Here is a 20366-nt window from a genome sequence, read left to right as displayed (position 1 = left end):
CCTCTCCTCCCCCTCGTCGTTCGACGGAAGGGGCGCCGCCACCGCCGCCGTGGCCGAGGCCGGGGCCGGGCCGGGGCCGAAGCCGGGGCCAAGGCCAAGGCCGTGGCCGGCAGCAGCGGCGGCTGAGGTGCGGCGATCCGGGGGGGCGGCTGCTCGGAGCGGGGCGGGTAGATCCTCCGTCGCCGCCCGGGAGGGGGGCGGGAGAGGAGGAGGCGGCGGCTCAAAATACAATGCAATTTCCACCGAAACTTCGGAGATGTGTATGTATTCATGAAATAATTGTGATAATTTTTTGAAACACAGATATACAATTTTTAAATATTTTGAAAACTGGAAGCACTTATGTGCACTTGAGACAAGGACTAAACACAACGCACGCACACAGCTAGCCTAGACCGAACGAAGAAGGGAATACCGGCGGCGCGACTCGGCGGCGCGACCCTCCCGCGGCCATCTGCCGGCGGCGCGCCTCCCGGCGGCGGCTTCCCCTCCTCCGTGCCCTCCTCCATGGTACTGACCCTCTTCCTCCTTTTTCCCTCTCCGTCCCTCTCCTTGCCGTGCTCTGTGAAGTGTCGGAACCCTAGTTTTTTGGGATTTTGCACTATTGAGACAAGGAATCGTGAAACTGAGGATGGACGATTCTCAAATTCCAGAAGGTTAATTCCTCGGAATCTCTTTATATGCTCAACGTTTTTTTTTTTTTTTTTTTTTTTTTTTGCGGGGTTGTATGCTCAACGTTTTGGCTGGATGATGTTCTACCTCCCTGTTGTTATATATTCTTCTGGAAATTGCTTTTATGCTGTTAAATTTATGCTAGTACTGTAATGTTGTTTGAGAAGCAAATGAAGTGCTGATGTAGAGGGCGTGAAAATGCGTCCTACAGGCTGTTGGAATGTGTGCATAACCTTTAATCCATTTGCTTTTAGCTCCTGTTAACGTCCAGTTCACGGTAGTGGCAGAAGGCAATAACAGAGCTAGATTTCAGTGGTAGTTTTTTAAAGATAAAATTTTCAGTGTGGTATTTTTCTAAAGTGTGGATCTTTTAATGGTACAGAACTAATTTTCCCAAAAAACAAAGCCAAAGATTGGCAGAACAAGCAGAAGCCCTCACGGTCACGGCTGGCTCGGAAGTGAAACAAATCCTGTATCCCCTTCCCGGCTCGTGTCCTGCGCCGCCGACCGCCGATTCCTCTCTTCGCAAGCGCAGGAGCAGGGGAGAAGAGGCGTCCGGTGCTGTCCTCCTTCCTCCGAACCCACGCCGCATCGAAGACGGAGGAACTCCTCCCGTGGGGAGGTCCGACACCACCCAGCACCCCCACCCACTTCGACTCGGCGCCGCCCCGTCCCCGTCGCCGCCCTCTCTGCTGACCTCTGCCTCCTCTGCTGCCGGGTATGTGTTCACCCCCTTCCCAATTTTCTTGCTTTCCTCCTTGTACGTTCCATTGCATGATTTCTGTTATAAACCCTAGGTTTTGGTATGGAGGTATATTAGAGACGCCAAAGGGTATGGCACAATACCTTATGCATGACTGTGAAATTGACTGTGAGATGTGAACTTATTTGTCAAATATTATGGTCTATTTGAGAGGTTGGAGATGAATCCATATTTGAGGATGTGGTTTATCTGTCAATAATATTCATGTACATGTTGTATATGATCCGAGGCCACTGAATTTTGATGCAAGTAATCTATTCTCGCTTTGTTCGTAAACCCTAATGCAGCTTGCTTGGATCGTTGTAGACTTCTAGGAGTGTTTACGTTCCAGCAGAGTTGTGGATTTGATATGGCAGTTGTTCTAAACTCCTAGTAGCAGCCCACACATTTGCGCACGTCCATTCACCTATCTATGTCTCTGGTTAAACTGCTTGGAAGCTGCATCGTGTTTGGGTGAGAGTATCTGTGCTTTCTCTGTTTGTTTGTCTTTGCTGCGCTCTGTGAATTATTTTTGTGTGTCTTTGTTTGGGTTTTGCTTCTTTTCTTCAGGGAGGGATCATCCTTCTTGAAGACATTGTTCTTATGACCCACTCCATAATGCTTGTATTTTCATGAGTGCCATATCTTGGTTGAGATCACTGGGGTGGAATGCATGTAGTGTCTTGCAGTAACCCACTGGCGAGGTTTAGCTCAATATTTCAGTCAAAAAGGTTTAGCTAAACATATTTCATATTTGGTTATTGAGTTAGTTGACTTGTCCTTCGGCATTGCCCCTAAGCTGGGTTCTTGATATGTAGTTTAGTTTTGAACTTTTGATGTCTGCATGCTAGGAGCTCAAGCTTGTAGGTGTTGGAGGAGTGTTTTGGTGTGTGCACTCGACCCTGGGTAATGCTGGAAGCCACCCTCGTATCTACATGCAGCACCTGTACTTATAGGGACTAGCGTATCTATATCTGATACTATATGTATGGCGGAGCATCTGAGAACATTGCAGTAAAAGTAAATGATTTTAATTCATGCGCGATTTGGATGCCTCTCTGATACCTGATGGACACTTACCCAGCTCAGGAAGAGCCCAGGTCATATGTTACCTCTCCTCCCTCGACCTATATCCTGAGCAAGGCGGTGGCTCCAGGAAGGCAGCAATATACATCTCCTCTTCCTCCCTGTGACCCTCTCTCTCCTGTGACCTGCAGATCCCCCTAATGGCTGCTCCGGTGCTCCCTCCCAGGCTCCTGCTTTTATGTTGTGGTTGCTGGAGCTTAAAATTGGAATGCCTTCTTTTGTGTTTATTTATTCAGATTGCTGAATTGTTCAATACATACAAGACTAAAACAAGAGAATTGCTACATGGGTTTTGAATAGTAAATAGTTTGAAGGTACTTCAGTAACTTCACTAAGATTAGGACAAAAGCAAAACAACATAATCAAAAGGCAATCTGCTGGTGCTACTAACACTACTTTTTAAATTCAAAGAAACGATATCGGCCCGATATTGATACGTGTATTTGTATCGGTGCGACTGCACTTAGTCCACTAACACAAACTCCCTTGTTGGTTCTGCTGGCTTAGATGCAAGCTTCATTCCTTCCCTTCAAAAGTGATCTTTATTGGAACAAATTATTGACTAGGCAAAAGAAGTAGCTAGCATTTTAAATTTGCGTTAACCTACCTTGAAACTGCTAATTGGGTCTGCAATAAATGGTGAGGTGCTATGTCAATTTTCATGATGCATTTAAATGTTGTCCAGTACAAAATTGTGGGTACTTGTCTTTGCATGTTGCAATATGTATGTTTAATTGTTATCCTACCTGTGCCGAATGCTGAAGAAGTTCAAGAACTCGGCCCCCTTGTTTTGACACTACTTCCTATTTTAGGATAATGGCTCATCGCGGACACTCAGATGGACGGATCTCCCAAACTCCAGGCCTAATGCGCCATGGTGCATTCTCTACAGCCAGCCTCTCTGCCCGCCAACCTTTAGAGCCTTCTCCTGCCACCATTTTGGAGATTCTGGAGAACAAGCTTGCCGCGCTGACCGGAGAGGCAGAAAAGCTTATCAGAGAGAATCAGCGATTGGCATCAAGCCATGTGGTTTTGAGACAGGATATTGTTGAAACTGAGAAAGAAATGCAAATGATTCGCAGCCACCTAGGTGATGTCCAGGTAGAGACTGATATGCACATAAGAGATTTGGTGGAGAGAATCAGATTAATGGAGGCAGACATACAGGCTGGTGATGCAGTGAAGAAAGAACTTCAGCAAGTGCATATGGAGGCAAAGCGGCTTGTTTCTGAGAGGCAGAGGTTTACTTCTGAGATAGAGATACTGACTAAAGAGATACAGAACTTCCCTGTTGACAATAGTAACCTTCCTGAATTGGTTGCGGAGCTAGATGGGCTACGGAAAGAGCATCACAATCTAAGGTTTGTGGTAGTGTCTCTTTTTTAACATTTTCCGTGCCAACCTGAGCTTTGGTATTCAATATGGCTTTAATAATATGATTTTTTTCTACTCGTGTTAAGATCTGCGTTTGAGTATGAAAAAAATACAAACATCAAGCAAGTCGAGCAGATGCGGACAATGGAAATTAACTTGATAACCATGACTACAGAGGCTGACAAGTTACGAGCTGATGTGGCAAATGCTACAAACCGAGCACATGGTATTTGATTTCTCCTCATTCCCTTAATGTCTATGGCATAGATTGAACCGGGCTGCTATGTTTTCATGGAGAGTCTCAACTCATCATGGACTATGCTGCATTCTTGGGGCAGGGGAGGCAGGGTATGTGTGTTGGGTTGGGGTGGGGTTCATTATGTAAATAGTAAATCCCACAAGTTTTAAACATCTTCGAAAAGTTTGTGCCTATTTGTTCCTCTGCATTTGGATCATTGCTACCCCTTGCCCATCACCAACTTTGTTGTTTCCAACAGAAATGGCAGATTGGTATTGGCATGTCTAGGTACATGTGTTTTGTACGTTTTTTTAATTACTTATGTCGAAGTAGTTGAGCCATTATGTACATAGTAGATCCAATTAGTTTTTTTGTGTCTTAGTTATTTGTACCTATGCTTTTCCTCCCATCACTAGTTTTCTGATTTCCTGCAGAGGATGCAGATTGCTATTATCATGCCTAGGTACATGTGTTTTCTGGTTCTTTCTTCTGTGTTACTTGTGTCAAAGTAGACGAGTTTATGAGTTATTATGAAATTTGCGCACCATATAAATTGTTTGATGTAGCGCAACAAATTGGTGAACTTGCTTCTACTAGCTCGTGTGATTAAGTTAGGTGCCTTGTTAGACTTGTTCGAGGAACTACTAAGATAGGCCAAATATACTTTGCAGTTATCTTACCTGCATATTTCACAACACTAGCGCTAAACGGCTAATACCATGAGAAGTTACACTCATGAATTCATTAAGCGCATGGCATGCGAGATTGCAACATAATCCTACTTGATATGCTTTTACTGGTGTTTATCATTAGCTTGTACATTTCTCGGCATCCACATATTCAGATGCATATGTATGCATACTTTGCTCCTTTCGAGTTTAGTGGCACTTCAATACTTTAATTACATCTGATTTTCCACAAAGCAGGAGCACATGTGACAGCTCCACAGCCTGGGACTGCACAAGCTGCAGCGGCGTCAGCAGCCACAAATCCGTATGCAAATGCATATGCCAATCACCCCTCCGCATATCAGCAAGGGACTCCTCAAGCAGCAGCATATCAGCAAGGGACTCCTCAAGCAGCAGCCTATCAGCAAGGGACTCCTCAAGCAGCAGCCTATCAGCAAGGGACTCCTCAAGCAGCCGCATATCAGCAAGGAACCCACCAAACGGCGGCGTATCAGCAAGGAACCCACCAAGCTGCGGCATATCAGCAAGGAAATCCCCAAGCTGCAGGATATCAGCAAGGAAACCCCCAAGCTATGGCATACCAGCATGGGGCATATCAGCAAGGAACCACACAGGCTGGAGCATATCAGCAAGGAACCCCACAAGCTGGAGCATATCAGCAAGGAACCCCGCAAGCTGGAGGATATGCTTACCCAACCGCTTATGACGCCAATGCTTACCAGATGCATGCTAATGCATATGCGGGCTATTCTGGCTATCCAGTTGCAGGGTATGCACAGCCTGGTTATCCCGGCACGTACGCCACACCTCAGCATCCAACAACCAGTGGCGCGGCTACTGATGGCACAAACGCGTACGGTGCGGCTGCTAGCACGGGGTATCCTGCTCCGCCGGTTCAGGCAAGCAGTGGAGCTGCTAACACGGGACAGGCACCACCAGCTCCCTAATCCCTATCCTGCAACGTATGACCCTACAAGTGGAGCCCAGAGGTGAAAGCCGGGGTTGTAACATGAATGATTGTCTCTGTGCCATGCACATTTTATCAGACAATGTCATGGTTGTTTTTTCCCTTATGTACATTCACTACCATAGCTTTATGGAAACTGTTTAGTCTTTAAGAAGTTGCACGGTGAATTGCAGTTTATAGTCTGAGGCTGGAATTGACGGGCGCAATTGTTGGTTAATGACGAGTCAATCTGTTCCAGTGGTTGGAAATGTCGGTAGATTGATAGCGCAGATAGAGAAGCCAACCTTTTCTTTGTCTTGTGATGAAAATCAGAAACGTTGGCTTCTCACTTCTCGAAGGAACCTGGACGATTTGAAATCTGCTCACAGCGTTGCCATAGTGAAGAGTTGAAAGTTGAGAAGCTGTACAAAAAATGTGTTAGTTTCTTGCTCAGAGCATCCTGCTTTCCTAGCATCTTCATTCTTCAATAAGCTCACCCTTAACACCACGTATAGGTGCATTCTATTTAGCAAAACGGCATTGCTTGTTACATCCACCACTTCCAAATTGCATTGGTTGAGTACCAGTTTGTAATTTTATTATAAAAAATATATAAAAAGGTGGGGCGAGAGGAGTGAGCAAGAGGTACATTCTATTTAGCAAATTGCATCGATTGTTACATCCTCCATTCGAAATTATAAGATGTTCTACGCAGTTTCTTTTTCTTTCAAATCATACACGCATTTTAGTGCCAACATGAGAGGTGTCACACTTATGTCTCATAAAGGCAAAATATTCCTTCAAAGAGAGATGCTCAGTCTTTCACAGGTGGGATGTGCATTTTCTATGTTGTTTACTCATTTCGGTCCACAAGGGGGAAAATATTTGCAAAAGCTTCACGTGGAGCGTGGTATCAGGATGACAAGGCTACGTAAATATTCATCTAAAGTTTCAACTAGTACCGGAAACAAATCTGATCAAGTCATCCCAAAGTATGGCATTAAGCCATTGACTTCATTACATAACAAGTCGCATCCCTGATCCCTCAAGGTGTAGTACATCCTACCGCAACAATTTACACGAGACAGGAAGTAATGGAACAACAACCACCCCTATACTGGACTACCAACTGTTCCAAAACGAGAGATTGAATGGGCTGGCTTGTATTTCAGATCAGACTTTGAATTAGTTCAAACTATGCATCAGATCAGGGACACGGTACTTGAATCGAACTGTTAGCCATTCGCTCCTCCAAGCAATCAGCATAGAATCAACCGCGTGATTCCAGTAGCTCTCTCCGTGCAGTCTGTACTAGCGTGTGCATGAACGAGGTGGCGTCACAGCACGAAGGGTTGGGGACAGAAGCATGTGCCAGGAAAGGAAGCTTTCTCAATGATCTTCCACTTAATCCCTGTGGAAGAATGGAAAAATAATCACCATTATAAGCCTGTTGATATGAGTTGCAGCAGATAGCTTAAGGGTTGATCTCACCATTATAAACTGTAAAAGAAATCTAAGGCAACTGTAAACTCCATTATTTACCTCGCACTGTTCTGCACCTTGATGCAGTAATTCGGAGAGATGAAGTGTATGAGGTTCTGCAGCCTCGGGACAGTGCAACTTCTCCTTAAGGGTTGAATAACTCAGAATAGAAGGCAAATCACCACCCTACAATTGCAGATGAAAAATCCCTCTAAGATTCAGAGATTGCTAGAAGGCAGAAATCTGAAGAGGTTTGCTCAGAACCACTGCCTCATGCACACAGCAGTCCTGAGCAGCCTCTGTAACGACGTACCATGACAAAAGATACAGCATCACAAGAACCAAGTTGGCGAAAAGATCAAATACCTGAGGGGATGCAAGAATCCCTACTCGGAAGAGTTCCTGTATGCATGACCTCAAAATCTCATAGCGTGCTTGAAGAGTAGGGGGTCCAACATATGCCTTGATGTCTGCCCTGTCAACAAATGCAATATCTGCAAACTAGACAATAGTTAGCATTTATTGATTTTAAGAATCAATACGTATCTGCAAAGAATATCGAAAACAGACATAAGAGAATGAATGTGCACCATTATGCATTTCTGTTGGCAAAACAGATATCACAAGTGACTACTCAAGCATAGTTGATTTCTCTTTGTTGCTGGCCAAGATTGTCTTAACTGTTATATGCCATCATGTAGAACTAGTTGATACAAAAAAGTAGTAAATACTATCTTGTTAAACATGTTCATTGTTCAATTGCTCTCCCTCCTGACTACTGTAATTCACTTAAACCAACTAAACACACACCAAAACGTCGAAGTTTGTCCAGACATTGACCATTGCAATAAAAAATGTAGCAACTTTGCATATACCATACAGAAATGACAGCGTAGGCCACCGGGTAATTAAATCATTAACTAGCTTCAGGAAAAAAGAAAAAGGAAAAGCTCGAAAGGTAGAATCAGTACCTATAGCTGTCGTGATATTTGATGTTGTCAAAATGATAACATTTGGCCAAGCCTTCAGTTTGTCCATTTGAGTTAGCAACGCATTTACCACCTGAAGGTTACACAATGAAAGAAGACAGTGTAAAACCGCCTGATAAATGCTAATTATAGCAAAGAAAATTGATGAAAATTTTACCCTAATGGAGTCTGAAGGTTCAGAGCCAGATATGGCAGCTTGTCTGGCAGCAGCAAGGCTTTCAACTTCATCTGCAATATAACGTATTAAAATGCATAAATGTCAAATGTGAGATTAAGGTTCAAATATACAGCATGCTGCAAATCAAAAATAATAATCCCGAGGTTCAGTCAGCAATTTATGTGAGCACTACGGTGTGTTTTGCTGGCCTGCAGCCGGAGAGCAATGCCAAGGAAACCAAACTGTGATGATCTTGATTAAAAGACCAGTTTCTGATTTCTATTCTCTATGTTCACAAAAAAGGGAAAATAACATGATATATTATTTATACACCGATGTCATGTAGCTCAATAGGGCTCATTATTTCATCAGTAATGAGGCCTTTTCTAAAGTAAAAAAAACATATTGAAATGACAAGTGCTCTTTAATTATGCATAGATGAGATGAACAAGGGGTGGATTGAGCTAGCCAGATTATAGAGATGTATCATCTAGCCATTTCACCAGTTTTATCATGAACATACCAATTAATACGAATACCAGGTTGCTTTCTTCCTCCACCATCTCCTGGATCTTCTGGAAAAGCTTCGCTACCTAAAAGGGACAAGGCATAGCATGTATGTTGTAAGACAAATGAAAATGCATCTCCAGTGGATGATTTTAGTGGGCCCAAGTCTCTAAGCCTTCCATTGCAAAATGTAGTGGGTATTTTAATTGGTCAAGACAAGGATTTGACCAACAATTACTCAGTTAATATGTAAGTCACAATACTAGCAGAGGTATCATAGGATGGCTAAATTTCCAGATCATGCAAAATGGTGCACAAACAAATCAAACTTCAATTACCATAAAGTGCTGATATGATTTCAGCATGTGAACATATTACACAATAACATTATCAAATATGAGCACAAAAAAGGCATACCAATTTTCCACTTTCAGAAAACCACTTGCTGAACAACGAATGGGCGTTGACTTCAACTAATTGACACATAGAATACCTGGTGAGAAGTGGTCAGTAATTAATACCACAATATTAGTTTTCAAAGCATTAGTAATGAATATCATACAGCACAAACCTTGACTTGAAGCGAATAGAAAGTTTCTGAGCTAATGCTTTACACAATGAAGTCTTTCCTGTTCCAGGTGGGCCATGCAAAAGTACAATCCTGTAATTTGATGTCACAGACATAAGACATAATTTATATATTTCAGGTAATAAATTATAGAGATAGAAGCTGCACATTGGCAGGGCATTAAGATAGGTAGTTTCTCCCAAACAACACCCACTGATAGATTCAAACAAGAGGAAGGAGACAGTAGTGTACTGTCTAGTTACAGTTTCATTAAGCACTACATGCATGTCATTTATAGGTTTCAGAAGCCAAGTGCAACCCCAACTGCACAAAAATAAAGGACCCTAGGGGGCTTCTATTTTCTATAATTCTATGCCAGCATGATCTTTACTGTGGAAAATTTCAACCAAAAAAATATACTCCTGATGATATGCCAAGCCACCAAATGCTTAACGATGTGAAAGGTGCTTACCGGTTCCATGAAACAAGGCATGGGTCTACACCTCTTTCAGTAAATAGCAAAGCACTAGCGGCATATCTCAGCAACCTCTGCTTGAGACCGACTTCATATAGTAAGCTGCAAGCACTTGCAGGGTCAGAAACATAACCAAAACATACAGAATGTACTGATAATCGCAAACCAAACCTTTCCCACAATCCATCAAATTCTTTGGCAGGTAGAGCCCACTCATTGAAGCTCGAGAGTGTATCATCTTCACTTGGTTCTTCCCCTGGACCATCTTCACTTAACTGCAAGATAGACAAATTAGCTTGGCCCTTGAGGTGTGCAATAAACTTGAACAAAAACAATGCATCTTCACAACATCAAGCAATATTATCTGTTGGGAAGAGGCCAATATTCTTTTCAAGGAGAGACCAAGTGTGAAATTTCAAGTGGACACCAGTACAGCAGCAGCAGCAGCATTAGAACAAAGTCTTATGATGTGAAGAACCGAGGATGAAACAACTCCAGCACACAATTGATCAAAGGATCAAGATAACAAACAATAACATGTAAACACACTAAAAGACAATCTTGATTTTAAAAATAACCGGAAGTGATTTAGACAGCAAAGACTGAAGTAGGCAGTACAAAATCATATGCATACCTGGAACACATGAACAACAGGCTTAACTTGCCAAAACAGCAGAACTTTGTGGTTCTCAATCCACTCATCTACATCAAAGGCAGGCATTCAGGAAGAGATGGATAAATAACAGAGGTCATAGCACACTTTGAGCCTAAGTGAATCATCATACCAGTATCACATATTTGGATCCTTTTAACATGTTTTAGAAGAAAATGATTGTCAGCTGGTATCGAGACAGGACCATCAACATAGCTCAAACTTCGAGTTTCTAACATCCTGGTTAAGAAAGCAGCTAGTAAATATTAAGTGCGAGCAATAAGAAACAGTAATACGTCATGAGAGGATATAATTGTGCAGATTAATACATATGCTATGAGCCTAAACCCAGAGATCTCTACAGGCAGCTATGCAAATTCCGCGACCTCAGATCTAGCGATAATTTCGGATCATAGCACTAACAATTGAAGATGGTAGGTTTTTTTTTTTTGGAACTCCTTTACAGCCTTCTTCAGACTTTCAATAAGCCAATGATGAACACAATAATTTTCTGAATGACCAGCTTATATCCATGTTACATACCAGAATCCCATCTGATTCATAATTATTCATAGAACTTTCTATTTCAACTACCCCCGCCGTCCCCAAAAGGGAGTAGTATTTTTCTCTTGAAATCTAATCATACACGGTGATGCCTTTTAGAAACTTCTAATTAGCTGGTTGCTAAACAAAATCCACAAGCTATACATTGCTCCAATTTGCTGCTCATGAAACTTAACCAACATTTCAGTTATTTCCACCTAAAGCAAATCCAGCTGACCCAACTGGCAAATCTGTGCATGACCGAGTTCCTCCAAATAAATCCACAGTTCTAGTGCCCAGCAGCTATATCTAACAGGCCCCACTGTCAAACAACAGCGAAACAAGCTCGGAACAAAAGTGAAGCAGGAACGAGCACGGACCTCTCGACTGCTGCTCGTACCTCCTCAGCGCGGGCCGTGCTCGCGGCGTGCAGCAGCACCTCAACTGCGAGGGCAGAGGAAAAAAAAATCAACCCCAGCGAAACCAAATCGGCGTCAGGGAGAGGCCGGAAACTCGTGCGCCGCGGCACCCACCTGATACGAGGACCTTGTCGTCGGGCGGGGTGGGCGCGGCTACGACCACCGCCGTCGGCTGTGGCGGGGAGGGGACTGCGGCGGCGGCGGCGTCGACTGCGGGCTCCAGCGGCGGGCTGGCGGGGAAGGGCGGCACGGCGGGAGTGGGAGCGGGGGCGGGAGGAGGAGGAGGAGGAGGAGGGAAGGGGTCGAAGGAGATCTCCATGGGAGCGCTCATGGCGGCCAAGCCCCGCGAGGGAGCCGAAGAAGAAGTGTTCTAGGGTTTTGGGTTTGGGGAGGAGATGGCGGAGCTGTGGAGGAATTGGGGAATGGGGAATGGAGGATTTGGGTTTCCCGCGCTTAGCGTGAGATGATGGGCTTTTTATCTGCTGCAGGTTAGTGGTGGACTCGACTCAGTGGAGGCCCATCGTATGTGCGAATCGTTGTGAGCAAACTTTTTTGGAGAATTTCATTGGCTGCTACTTCCGCTTTGGTGTGAAAGTTGAACGAATTTGCTGCGAAATCAGCCAACCGGTATTTCAGGAAACAATTGGTACAATTTTACACTTGTGCACCCCTGATGAGCTATGTAATGCCACGCTACTAGAAGTATAGTTTATTGAAGTGCAATGCTCGTGTTTCGTTGTGTATGCAGCTCCAAAGTATCGAAATTCACACAGACCAAGCCGAATAAAGAGGGTGGGGAGGAGGGGCGAAGATAGGCAATCCGCTTCTATTACACCGATAAGCGGGTCCCAATGGCGGTGGTTTGTAGCGGTGTTCGACGGCAAGGTCCTCGTATCACCTTCGCAACCAACACAATACATGTACGGAGTACAAAGTAAAATGTTGGTGAATCACAAAGCGCTAGACAACCTCGAAGGACCTAGAGACCACTTATATTAATATAAAGATAGTACATTTTGCATCCACATCAAAAAAAGTCAGGAAAATATAACTTGGTCCCTAACTTATGCAAGGAGGACCTCAACATCCTGCTGGCAATCAGGTTCAAGACCCTTCTAGCACAAGCATAGCACCGCTGGCACCGGGGACGAGGCCTCTTGGTACGGCGTTGCCTCCATGGCTGCTCCAAGGAGAGAGTTGATGCCTCCCATCTGGCTCACTGGCCGGGAGGAAAGAGGATGGCCGCCCTTCAACCTGAAGAAACAATGGTGCGGAGGCCGCTAATCACTAACTTCGTGGGCGGCGTCGCTTCCAGAGAAGACCGCCTCTCAACCACTATGTTGCGCGGCGTAGCTCCAAAACAACCATTGTTGATGTGCTCACAACCTAGATGCAATCTCAAAACACCAGAGAGGAGCTTCACCTTGAGCCTTGAAAAATCTTGACCATGGAAGATAAGCTCCACCCGACTTCCATATACACCTGGACGCGAAGCTCTGTCCTCATCTCCCTTTCACCATCTCCACGAGGGCTGACAAGAAGATGAAGAATAAGAACCTTGACGTCACATCCACAACAACACTCCTCTAGAAAAAAGATCTGGAAGAACCACCTTGAGCTTATTGACGAAGATGGCGGCAACGCCTCTCCCTCACCGTCTTTGGCTTCAACCACTGGAAGGAAGTGCTACACGACTAGCAGCCCAAGTCTCATATGCCAAGCGACCCGTGAAACGTGAGTCATTGAGAATTATACTGCCCAGCTCATTCCTGCCGCTAGTTCAATTTGCGAGTCCTAGATTAATTTGGTTGACCTAAAATTGGTGAAGCCACAAACGTTTTTTTATATATCTGGTCCGCGTCAAGTAGTTGTTTGAAGAACTAGTACATTCTATATTTTGAGAGTTGATTTGCACCATTATTGGTGGCAATTGTAATAAAAATATTCCTGATGACATGTTAGAGGGGATAATTCGGATTGAACATAGATAGTCTTCGGCTCACGATCAAATGGTGGCTGAAGGACTCGAGATTTGCTACGTTGTTAAATCAGTCCTGTCCCACGTACTGATGTACGCCTACGTAGGTAAGTATACCCAGTCTGCTAAAAATGAAATGGAAGACCATGGACTAGTTAATTTGCACGGAAATTTACGTTGTAAACGACCTAAGGACTGTCGTTTTCAGTGCTCCCGAAATTGAACTCTTGCTAGTCGATTTTCAAGATATAAGTGTCGGAAATATAACATGTTTATAAATTTTGTAATGCCAATCTCGCTTAATTTACATTGAATTAGAAGTGCAAAGTATTTCACCGGACCAGACGAAAGACAAAATAGCCCTTTCAAGCAGTGCAAAAGAATCTTGGCGGGTTTGAGGGAGAGGGGGTTGTACCGGAGCAAGCCTCAAGAATCTTTAGAATTTTTTTCATAAAATCCATTCTAAGAACCATACAACACACAGAAAAACAAACAATCCCAAAAAAATCCATCACATATCGCATGGAACGATTGCACGAGATTTATACAACTAGCGTGGCTAGCAGTTTAACCACACGATAGCATGCTAACAAACTCCATTTCATGTTGTCATCTTTTTTTTTTGGATCGTTGAGACATGTATTAACATTATGCGATCCTTAAGTTGTCCTATGTGATAAATAAACTTTAGCAATGAAATAAATTAGCCATAAGTCGAACTTTGAGGCCGGGCTTCCCCATTTCGAAAGAAAAGAACAATCTCAAGAATTGGATCATGAGAACCCCTAATTTTTCCACTGAAATACTAATTGATCAAAAGATCAAACATGGAACCATCGGGTATCTAATGCAATATGCATCACTATGAATCCATGATAAATTTGACACTCTTATTGCTTGTTTTTCTTCAAAAAAGAAGATTAAGCCTCCGACCACTACATCAAATTTTGATGCACACTATTTTTCCTTACTAGAGTTGATGTAATGCAAAGATGCCAAATCAGGCATGGTATGATTGCAGCTACATAATCAAACATTAGCAAAGGCAATCCGATAAGTAAATGGTCATTTTTCTAAAGCCTTCGTGGTGGCGGCCACCACTTGGAGAGAATGGATTGTTCTATGTATCACGAGGAATCTACCAAATGATATACTCCCTCCGATTCATATTAGTTATCACCAACATATGAATTATCTAGACATATTTTAGTTTTAGATATATTTTATTAGAAAATATTAATATAAATTAGAGAAAGTAAGTATTATGATGTATCATTATTAACCATGTCTTGATTTTGACCTGATCAAGCTGGATCACGACCATGTTTGAATCAATTGGCCCGTGCCATGGTCTGCACATGTTCGGGCAGGATCTGTGCCTGGCTTCCTCGACAATTTCGTTCATGTTTGTCCTTTTTTTTATATAATAGAAGTTTATTATTTTTAAAAATTAAGCATTACATCTGATCTCTGCATAACTGAGATACACACAGTCACCTATAACCAAAAGTTCCAGAAAAATAGAAGGTCTTGATGTGATTACATAAAGGAAAAGATAAAAGCACATTCATAGCGAAGGAAAGATCAATCTGTAGATTACGCTCCCATCCATGTTAGAAAAAAATTCCCTCACTATATCAATTGTGTAGACATATCCGTAAACATAAGTCGATGCTTCACACATTATAGAGACGAACGAAACTTAGTTGTGCACCAACAAAATCTGGAGAGAGAATGAATTTTCAGATAAAAGGTGCCGTGGTTTGCGAGTTGTTGCTGCGAGATCGCTGCGCCGGTTTTTGGAAAAGTCGACGCGCAACCGGACAGCTCATCGCACGACATTCTGGGCGTTGCTTCTTCTGCGACACAAGAAAATGCCTCGTTGTCACCGCTCCGATCAATGGACGGACGCCATAGACATTCTTGGTGGAGCCGTGGGTGTATATTCTCACTCTCTCAGTACGTATATATACGTTCCTCTTCTGTTCTGGTCTAGGCGTCTGTTCCTAGCTAAATGCCTGAATTGACGATACCTACTAGACCATCCTGATGGTCATGGTTATAGTCGAAGCGAGTGGCAGGCTGGCCGATCCACACAATTTGTTCGGAAGTAAAAAACTGGCCCACATATCTTTTTGTGATGGCCAATAGATCAATCAACCAATCAATTTGTTCGTTTCGGCGTGGTGCTTCATGCGCGAATCTTGGTGTGAGTGCGTGGCTAGGCTTGGACATCTCTCGACTTCATGCACGTTCTATGCCGGCCACGAAATCTGAACTAGTGGTTCGTCGAGAATTGGCCACTGCCGTCTCTATGGTTCCCGTGCACACAATTTGCCTATGATCGTGCCACTACTGAACCCACTGACGGAGCTAGGTGCCTGTCGATTTCTCCTATGGTTCAACGATCGTGGACCACTATAAATGGGGGTCTGCTTTTGGCGAGAATGAGTATGCGTGTGGTGTGTGTGAGCAGCCGCACAAGGCAGATTGGCAGATTTTATGATGCACCGGCAATTAGCTATTTTTCTCTCTGCTAGAAATGCTTGCCTGCTTTTGGCGAAAATGACAGCTAACAACATGTAAAAGCATCTCTAGCAGATCCATCTCTAGCAGATCCAGTCAAAATTAGACCTTAAAACTTCTATAAAACTACTGTAAACGGTTTTTTTGGGTCTCAAATAGGGTATGCTAGAACAGATCCCATATAACCGGACTATAAATGGGGGCATTTTGTAATTTGCCATAATTTTCTTTACACCTCTATTATTTGCCACATAACCACCGACTGTTATTGTCACTGACATGTGGTGGCCACATGGCAAATAATAGAGGATCAAAGAAAAGTGTGGCAAATTATAAAATATTCCATATAAATCTCTTCAAAAAGATGTTTTCTTAAAAAGGTTTCTACTGCTTCTCCTCTCTTCTTCCCTAGACCGTCCCCTACCTCCGGCTGGCCACATGTCCATGCCTCCGCGCTGCTCACTTAAGCTTGTTGGCCGCGCCGGTAAGCTCTGCCACACCCCTGCCCCGGCCCCCCGCCGCTGACCTGCGGGCAATCGCATTGCCGCCTCTCCATGACTAGGTTGAGGTCCAGGCCGTCCCGCTTCGCCCGAATCCAACCCAATTTAGACTTGCCGTGAGCCATTTTCGACAGCCACCGTTTGATTTCGGCATCTTGCGGTAGATTGATTTCCATCTCTGGCCGGATTAAGTTGAGGTTAGCCGAAATTTGGGCGGACTTCGGCGAGTCTACCCACGGAAGGTGTTGGTCCAAAGTGAAATTTCCAACCTGCTAGTATTGATCGGTATACATGATCCTGTTAATTTTTCTTAGTTTTGCCTCCAGAGCTTAAGATACAACGATCACCAGCGTCTGTTCACGCTGCCCTATAAAAATATTTAGGTAGCAGACGATTTTAAGGGATCTGATTGAGGTCATTTTTCGATTAAAATTGGAAAATTCGATTATTTTAAGAGTTTGGTCACTTTTATAGGATATGCTAGAGATGCTCTAATGTTTGCTGCCAGAGGAAGGGTGCATAAGAGGAGAAGAAAAATAAGTTCCAGGATACTATATATTGGTGCTATTTGCGTAAGGGCACGGAAGATGCAGCATTCCATCTTTTCACAATTAGTTTATATTCTGAGTTTGATAAACGTGTTAAATTATCTAAATATTAAAAAAGCACCAATTTATTCTATGAAGTTACCTTGGATATGCGTTTTAGGCATGAACTTGCAAATCCTGAAATTTGGATCACAAAGTTGCCCCGTGCGAGCGTTTCGGTCCCTCCGTGACGACAACCATTAGTTTGGTGCCCTCGGGACTTTTTTTTTGCAAATACCCTCCCAATATTGTGTTTTTTCTCTTTCGAGAACCTTATCCCTCTCCCTCCAATGGCCACCTACGTTCTCTCTTCTGAAATCCCCGCGTCGCCTCAGGTGCAGATGTGCTCACGTGCGGCGTCACTCCTCGGCACGCAACAAGGACAAAATCTGGCCCATGCCGAGCAGCCCGGGACCCAACCCTAGCTCCAACCGGTCCTCCGCCTGATGGCCGTGCCACACGCAACAATGCCGCCCCTAGACCACCTCCGCGACATGCCGAAGCCACCACCACTTAAAAAGCACATCATCACCACGCAACAGCGACGCTCCAGGAACTCCTCCGCACCAGAAAGTTGTTTCTAGATCAAGTTTAACTAAATATTTATGGAAAAGTATTAGCATCTATAATTTAAAATCTAGAATAGTAAAATTGTTATGAACTATATTGTCATGTTACATATATTTGGTATTACATTTCTCGATGATTTCAATTATGAAGTTTAACTTTGACTAAACCTAAAACGCAAAGTAAATAAAAACGGAGAGGGCATAAGTTTATTCCGATGCGACTTGGCAAGTCAGTCTCCGGTAGCCAATGGGTCAACGCGTCAATCTTGTATAGCAGGAGCAGCACTACATGCATGTACAAGAAACTTTCGACATGTCCATGACAGACTAAACAAGGATCGATATGACCCTTCGTTTAACCCTGGAAGCTAGCTACTGTCTTGCACGAACGAAAGAACTGGATAGGCGGAGAGCCGCGCCAAATGGACCAGACGACGACGTCTTCTTTTACAGTCCGAATTTTTCATACAGTAGTAATACTTCCTTTTGGCTTGGCCATCTGTCTATGTCCCTGTCGACCTCGTCAAGTCCGGCTCGAAATTAAGAATCGTCGTCGGAAGCGGGTGTGCCTACACGGTTTGCACCTCGTAGCCGGCCGGCGACGCGAGACCTTTGCTTACTCCGATCAGGGCAGGATGCTTCCAAGATCCATCGGTAACTTATACTGAGTACTGGAGTATTGATGATTATAAAAGTTGAAAATAATTTATTTTAACAAACTGCTACTACTTGGGAGTACATTATATGTATTTGCACGAACACTAGTGGAAAAGAGGCCTTTCGTCCCAAAGCCCCTGTGAGCAAATGGCCCCGTTTTGAACCAACCCATTGGTCCCGGTTCATCATGAAAACCCTTTAGTTCCGGTTCGTTTGGACCCTTTAGTCCCGGTTGGTAATACGAACCGGGACTAAATTACCAACCGGGACTAAAGGGATCTTTAGTGTTGGTAATACGAACCGGGATTAAAGAGTTTTTTTTGCATTCCCATGCACCTCCACCCCCCGTGGATCGCCTTTTTTAACACTGTAAAATATAAAAGAAAATGGTAGAAAATTCAAAAAATAAAATCTTTTCAGATTCTTGTATGTTATGCAACCTACTATTAGGGAAAATTAACAAATTTGAATTTTCACTTTTTTTGCAAAAAAGGTTTGAAAAATGGTAAAACCACATTAACTTTTGCATACGACGTCGAAAAAAAACGTGTAATATATCAAAATCATCGTGGGAAAAAGTTACATCCGAATCACCGGGGTTCACCCGGCTAGCCAATTTTTAGATTCTCAAAATTCCAAATGAAAATATGAAAGCAGGAAGATTTTAGTTTTTGCCAGAAATTCGGAATTTTATATTTTTAATTTTTTTTTAAATAATAATTACATCATGCATAAAGATTACTGTTACTTAACCATAAAGTTAGCCAATTTTTTAGATTTCCAAATTTCCAAGTTTGGCAAAAAAATATTAAAAAATAATAAATTAAAAAACAATTATAATACAAATTAAAAAATTATAATTATAATACCATTACCACAACATGTTATTATGTCATTAGTTTTGTTTATTAAAATAATTATTTGGAATTTGAATAATAAATAAGTGTGACATCGACCAACATGTTAATAGGATTGATATGATACTAGTATCACAACATGCGCGCGAAGCACTTGGAAGCGGGATGGGAAAGAAACTTGGAAGTTAAGCGTGCTAGTGCTGGAGTAGTGGGAGGATGGGTGACCGAGCGGGAAGTTGGACCACGGGTAAGTAATTTGACTAGAGATTAAACATAGTTAGAGATTAAGTGTAGTTAGAAACTAAACTAGTTAAATAACTGAAATACTAGAAATTCTGAAAAAATAGAAAAAAAAGAGGAACGAAAAATAATTGGGCATAACCAAATGAATTTAAAAAAATAACGAAATAACCTTTAGTTCCGGTTCATGTTACAAACCGGGACTAAAGGTTATTTTCTCGACGTGGGCCAGCAGCCCACGTGGCGGGACCTTTAGTCCCGGATGGTTGGCCCCGGTTTTAAAACCGGGACTAAAGGCCCTTACCAACCGGGATCATAGGCCCGTTTTCCACTAGTGGAAGATGAAGGAATCCATCAAATCCTGGGCTTAAAGTTGTGCTCCCCGAATCTGTGAATTCCACGGAAAAGTCTCAAGAGTACTCAAGTCTCAAAGAGTTCAACGCAAAAAAGAAAGTGATCCGTTATACAGTACTCCCTCCTTCTCAAGGCATAGGGCGTAAAATTCTTTGCACGCCGATTAAGGAGGTTTCCAGGCCAGGCAACTATTCCCTCCTTCTCAAGGCATAGGGCAAATTCTTTGCACGCCGATTAAGGAGGTTTTCAGGCCATGCAACTATTCCCTCCTTATCAAGGCATAGGGAGTAAAATTCTTTGCACGCCGATTAAGGAGGTTTTCAGGCCATGCAACTATTTCCTAACTTGCCCCTAATTAATCACTAGTTAGTTGAGTATTTTTCTCACCTAGCATTGACTGCCTCCTCCTTTGATGGGGTTTCCTTTTCTCTCTCCACGCATGCAACATGCACCACCAATGAAAAGGCTGTAGTAACTGCTCCTCTCCTCGTTTACTACTCTTCCACGCATGCAGGGACAGCGATTTTTAAGGTGGAGCAATGAACAAGCGGGGGGTAAT

At 43.2% G+C, this 20366-nt stretch overlaps 2 protein-coding genes across 2 annotated transcripts; one reads left to right on the top strand and one right to left on the bottom strand.

Moving 5' to 3' along the window:
- Positions 1-360: 360 nt before the first annotated feature.
- On the top strand, positions 361-5985 carry LOC127335265 (uncharacterized). The gene is made up of 5 exons (XM_051361883.1): positions 361-510; positions 1055-1390; positions 3313-3861; positions 3961-4100; positions 5039-5985. Exons 3-5 carry the CDS (start codon positions 3317-3319, stop codon positions 5746-5748), a joined length of 1395 nt encoding a protein of 464 aa, XP_051217843.1. The 5' UTR covers positions 361-510; positions 1055-1390; positions 3313-3316; the 3' UTR covers positions 5749-5985.
- A 681-nt stretch (positions 5986-6666) lies between these two features.
- Positions 6667-11981, bottom strand: LOC127335264 (pachytene checkpoint protein 2 homolog). The gene is made up of 14 exons (XM_051361881.2): positions 11654-11981; positions 11501-11564; positions 10711-10817; positions 10560-10627; positions 10097-10200; positions 9923-10027; positions 9454-9543; positions 9300-9375; positions 8899-8968; positions 8376-8446; positions 8201-8291; positions 7596-7723; positions 7290-7415; positions 6667-7158 (listed from the first exon to the last, which is right to left on the bottom strand). Exons 1-14 carry the CDS (start codon positions 11868-11870, stop codon positions 7018-7020), a joined length of 1458 nt encoding a protein of 485 aa, XP_051217841.1. The 5' UTR covers positions 11871-11981; the 3' UTR covers positions 6667-7017.
- Between the last annotated feature and the right edge of the window lie 8385 nt (positions 11982-20366).

The sequence above is a fragment of the Lolium perenne genome, chromosome 2, assembly GCF_019359855.2.
Source record: "Lolium perenne isolate Kyuss_39 chromosome 2, Kyuss_2.0, whole genome shotgun sequence".
Lineage (NCBI taxonomy): Eukaryota > Viridiplantae > Streptophyta > Magnoliopsida > Poales > Poaceae > Lolium > Lolium perenne.
Note: the sequence above shows the minus strand (reverse complement) of the source record. Positions and strands in the feature narration are given on the sequence as shown.